The 5726-nt window shown below is 37.3% G+C and overlaps 1 protein-coding gene across 1 annotated transcript in view; it reads left to right on the plus strand.

The window, feature by feature from the left end:
- The window catches only part of UNC13C (unc-13 homolog C (C. elegans)), a 176190-nt gene that overhangs the window by 39507 nt on the left and 130957 nt on the right, over positions 1–5726 (plus strand). The window contains exons 4-5 of the mRNA XM_009885724.1: positions 2449–2527; positions 4367–4372. Of these exons, the coding sequence (XP_009884026.1) occupies positions 2449–2527; positions 4367–4372 (85 nt within the window). The remainder of the gene's footprint in view (positions 1–2448; positions 2528–4366; positions 4373–5726) is intronic.

Genomic DNA, 5726 nt, shown 5'->3' on the forward strand with positions numbered 1-5726 from the left:
GGGGAATGGCTGGAGAGTAGCCCTGAGGAGAAGGACCTGGGTGTGCTGATTGACCAGAAGCTCAACATGAGCCAGCAATGTGCGATCGCAGCCCAGAAGGCAAACCGTATCCTGGGCTGCATCAAAAGAAGTGTGGCCAGCAGGTCAAAGGAGGTCATTTTACCCCTCTGCTCCACTCTTGTGAGACCCCATCTGGAGTACTGCATCCAGCTCTGGAGTCCCCAACATAAGATGGACATGGACCTGTTGGGGTGCATCCAGAGGAGGGCCGTGAGGATGATCCGAGGGCTGGAGCAACTCTCCTGCAGGGAGAGACTGAGAGAGTTGGGGCTGCTCAGCCTGGAGAAGAGAAGGCTTCGGGGAGATCTTATTGTGGCCTTTCAGTACCAAAAGGGGGCCTACAGGAGAGCTGGGGAAGGACTTTTTACTAGGGCATGTAGTGATAGGACAAGGGGGGATGGCTTTAAACTGGAAGAGGGCAGGTTTAGATTAAACATTAGGAAGAAATTTTTTACTTTGAGGGTGGTAAGGCACTGGAACAGGTTGCCCAGAGAAGTTGTTGAGGCCCCATCCCTGGAGGCGTTCAAGGCCAGGCTGGACGTGGCCTTGGGCAACCTGGTCTGATGGGAGGTGTCCCTGCCCATGGCAGGGGGGTTGGAACTCAATGATCTTCAAGGAAGGTCCCTTCCAACTTAAACCATTCTATGATCTACGATAGTAAGGGGACCAAATAGAATCCCATTTTATTCCACGTGAGAAATAAAAATTGTTGTAGGCTTTGCCTTAAAAACAAAACAAACAAAACAAACCCCAACAACAAAGCAACCAAAAGCAAACAAAAAAATCCCAGTGATACAGAGTGTGATCAAAGGTTCATCTAGCCCAGCATCCTGCTCCTCCTAATGGTGGCCAAAAGCAGATACCTAGGAAATTGTCAGAAAAGAGTAAGCATAGCATAAGATGATATTTCCTTAGGATACTCTCCTAGCTTTCTAGTCTTCTAATAGTTTGTAATTCAGATGTTGCTTAAACCAGAGTTGGTGTCCTTTTTTTAACAGCTGTTAATGTATTTTACTTCTCTTAAGTCATTTGGAGTTCTGATATGTGAGTTCTGTTGCGCTGATTCATCTTGAAGATATTGACAGCGGAGGTATCAGAGTAGAGGGATATGCCTGCCCCTGACCTGCTTACCGTCTGGCGTGTTAGCATAATCCCGCATTGATTGCAGTTTATATCAATATACCAGGCTGTAAATCGTGGCAGCTGAGGTCTCTGATTCATAATTCCTTTTGGATTTAGCTGCAGCTGTGGAACTGTAGCCTCTATATCCAACAGGAATCATCAGCCAGAGTCTTGGCTTAAATAAATGTGGAATTTGTAAACTCTGCCGGTGGTGAGGGGATGGAATCCTCAAGACAGCAGAGGAGCATTTGGGACGAAGTGTTGACCCTTTGGAAGGAAGTGAAAATACTGTCACTGATTTCAGTTAACTCTCTTTTCAGCCAATAACTGTGATGTGTATAAATAAAACGAGGGCTTTCAGATGAGAGAGAAACTGTTTGCTGTGACATGTACTTCTTTTACACATAGAGATAGAAATATAAGAACAACTGAAAAGTGTATTTGAGACAGTGCCAAACAGAAGGAGCATGGAGGGGAAAACGTTGGGTCTTGAAAAATATGGTATCCCAGCTTCTCTGAAAATCATTAAGTATCTCTGAATTGGATCTGACAAGGTATCTTCCTACATCCACTGTGGAAAAAATGTAGGAGGATAATACCTGTATTACCTATTCTGAAGAGTCAGGGACAATGAGGCATATTATTGCTGGGTCAGTATGTATTCTTTTAGATCCTATGGGTGTGTCAGCCTTTATTCTTTGAAGTGGCTCTTTGCTGTTGTTTTCAAGTTGTATGAGAGATCTAATACAGGGTTTAAATGTGTGCTTAATGAAAAAACTTAAACCAGGCAAGAGAAAATAATGATGGTCGCCATGGAATTATCTTAAAATGTAACAAGTTCTGTTTTCCACGTTCACATGGACTCATATGAGAAGATGTATTTAGTTAGATATTTTACTCTTTGTATCAAATTTATGACAACAATGATATCTTGTACACTGTTGGACTCCATCTCAGCTACCAGATATACAAGTCCTTTTGATGGAAAGCTGCTGTTACAACTTCTAAAATCATGGTAAAAAGTTTTAGGAGGTATTAAGCAACCTTTCAGCTACTCTTTGCTTTGGGTGAATGCCAGGAGAAAGTCAGCCATGCCAAGAATACTCTCGTTAATTTTTCATAAGAACTTGAACACTTAACCTCTTTAGCTGATAACTGCTAATTTTGATTTTAACTGTGAATACAGATATTATAAACAGTTCTTGAGGATGCAAACTTGTGAGCCTCAGGTTTTTATTTTCTTCTTTGCCTTTTCATCTCCTACAGTGCTGGCCGTGGGCTGTATGGGATTGATAGCATGCCAGACCTGCGTAGAAAGAAATCTTTACCCATTGTTCGAGATGTGGTAAGTAATTTCTCATGCCATGAAACTGTTGATTCATTTGTTAGTTGTCTAGATCTTTCTTGTAATTACTATTGTGCATGTGAATGATAGTTTGTCAACGATTGTTTTATTGGGAAAAAGGTATCTTGAGAGGATGGATTGACAACAGTAAAAGTCAATGACACAGTTGTTATACTAGCTAAGTCTGAATATCTCAACAAATATTTAGATGTTACTCGTGGAACCAAGTAATGTGCATTTTGTGAAATAATAAACTACTCATTTTCGTGTCGAATTAGCTTACAAAGGCTGCTGCTATTGAGTGCTTGGGATACCAATCAATTTGATTTGGTATGATACTGAAAGAGGAAGAAAGTTCCTTTTAAAAAGCAACCTTGCTTCAGTATGACCGTTTTAAAGATTTATGCATGCTTTTGGTACAAGATGAGGTATGTTATTTTAGCAGTCATTGTAGACAATGATAATCTAGGCAAATACATTTCAGAAAGGTAAAAAGAACAGCAGTTCCTTTGAAATTTATTCTGACTTCTGGTCTAAACAAGATTAAGTAAGATCTCTCTGCTCTGAAGAATTTTAAGTGCCAGTCACATTTCTCTTTTTCTTTTCCTGAAGTATAGAATTCATAATTCAATAAAATACTTATTTAGTCTCTGGTGGTGGTGAGCTCACACAACCAATTTCTCATTGTAAAGAAAGGGAGTCAACCAAAGCAAATGATTACTACACTTGTCTTTAAAAGATCGATCTTTGCTAAATTGTTGCTCAATGTATTCTTAGCTACTCTGTAGATATCACTGTAGAGTAACTGAACAGATACCACACTATCTGAAGGGTCACAAAGAGAAAGCACAGCAGCCATTTTAGAGTAGAATTCCTTCTGAAATCAGTGAAAAGTTGCAATTTATGACATAGTAGAGCCTGCATTCATTGAAACCATCTTTTTGACAGTAGCCACTCCACTGTAAGCTGTATTACATGAATATAATTTGCAGCCATGTTATGATACTTTTATACATATTAAGTAGCACTTTGCATTGTTCTTAATTATTGGAACTGTTTACAGACAGGTATTGCTCTGAACAAGTTAATATATCAGAATCTTAATATTAAATATTCACTTTGAGAGGCAAAATAATTATCAAAGTGGAACAAAAAAGAAAATTCACATTTTGAATGGTGGAATAAAACTTTCATTTTATTTTTCTAATGTGTCAGTGATTACTATGTAGTGATTACTACTTTGCTGTCCAGTCATCGAAGGATAACTCCTCTAGAAGGAATTCTACCTTTAATAAGTGGAAGTTGCAGAGTTTTAAAACTGAAATTTATTCTGGAATTTAATAAGTATTGACTTAAAGTATAGCTCTTAACTATATGTTCTTTAACTATATACTTCTTTAAAATAGTAAATTATGTTAAAATTCATTTCTGTAGATGTAAACCTAAAATAATTTTACCAACTTTAGAGGAACTTATTTCAGACTTAGTGTGGGTCATCTTCATCTTTGAAAGATTACTTGTATTTGAAAATATGTGCATTGTAAGCAATCTCTTGTGAGCTCTGAGCTTGTAGTAGGTTGATTCAAGAATATCTCATTTAAATTAGTAACTTAATTCTCAAGTCCTTGTAAGATCTGACACATAGTAAATGATCTTTTTTATGTTTACTTGTATGACAGTTTCAGAAATATAGAAATAGTATTGCTAGAAATGAGTGCTAGACTCTTTTTGACACTGACTGAAATAGATGTCGTTTGATATCTTTTTTTTTTGTTGCAATAAATCTCACGTTATTAATATACTTTATAATTTCTTTCCTATCTCGGCTGGATTTTTCAGGCTATGGTAAGTGCTTTTATACTGATAAATGTTCCTAATAACTCATGAATGTCATAATTTCATAATGTCATATTTTATGCTGATCTTTTATTGGAAAATAGAAAAGCTACTCTCCGACCAAGAATTTAATCCTAAGTGAAATTGTGCCTTATGTGAATGTCATGTTCTCTGCATCACTTATGCATTATTAGAAAAAGGTTATGTTAAAAAGTTATCTATATATTCCAAATATCCTTTCTAATCACACAAGCGGTTTGTTTAGGACCCAGTCATGGTGCTTCCCGTGTGGAACAGAACAGCCTTAGATACCTAGATAGAGAGAAGTTGAAAGTGTTCTGTACTTTTAAACTCTTTTGTATCAGTCAACTGAATTCTTTAGTCTCTCTTGCAAAAGGTGAACTTCCCAAGGCAAATAAACACTCTTACATACTACAATGTAGTTTTTTCTAGTAATTAAATTAATCACTCATGGAAATATTCTCTTTTTCCACCAACTGTTGTAAAGGTCTCTCCTTATTTTCCTAGTCCCTTTGCACTTCCCAGTTTCTATGCATTAGTTTTCATGCTTTCAGCATGGTATCTCAGTTGAAGGTTTATGAAAACGATGTACATCTTCTTAAGATGATATCTTTGTTTCCCTTTTGTTTCCATTAATTCACATTCTGAAAAAATCGTAATTTTCAATGGCAGCCTTACTACTTTTTCTCCTAAATATCTGAGATTTTTTTTTTTTCACTGATGAATTGGGACTCTTTGCTTTCCTTGCTTGTTTTGTATTGAGTCATTAGAAAGGATAAGGCAGTCCAAATCCATCTCCAGGAACACTTCTCTTTGTGCAGTTGTGAGTTCCACTGTGGGTCATTATTAGAGTTCTAGAAGAATGCATTTGTATAGGAAGGAAAGACAATGAAAAGAGAAAGGATCATTCAAGTGGGGTAACAATACAGAAAGATGATTCATTAACAATACAGACAGCTTGCACAGGCTCTGTTTAATGTGGAGCCAGAAAAGAGGGTCAAGTACTTGCTGATGTTATCACTGTAAAAAAAAAAAAAAAAACCACCACACTTTTACACTACTTTTAAACAAGCATGTTCTCTATTTTGTGCTAGTTAGAGCTTTTATTTGAGGTGGGACTACAACCAGGGAGAGGAATAGTCGGCTACCTGCGGGACCCCAGATGGGACCGACAGATGCTTCCCTCTACCCCTCTTAAAAGAGAGAGGCAGAGGAGGAAAAAAAGAGACTTATGAGTTTAGAAGGAACTAAACTACTTTAATGAAATATTAATAATAAATAAAAAAAAAAGAAATAATGAAATACATACAAAACCGTATCAAGCTCCTGAGATGAAAATCAC

This window comes from Charadrius vociferus, unplaced genomic scaffold, assembly GCF_000708025.1.
Source record: "Charadrius vociferus isolate BGI_N301 unplaced genomic scaffold, ASM70802v2 scaffold325, whole genome shotgun sequence".
Lineage (NCBI taxonomy): Eukaryota > Metazoa > Chordata > Aves > Charadriiformes > Charadriidae > Charadrius > Charadrius vociferus.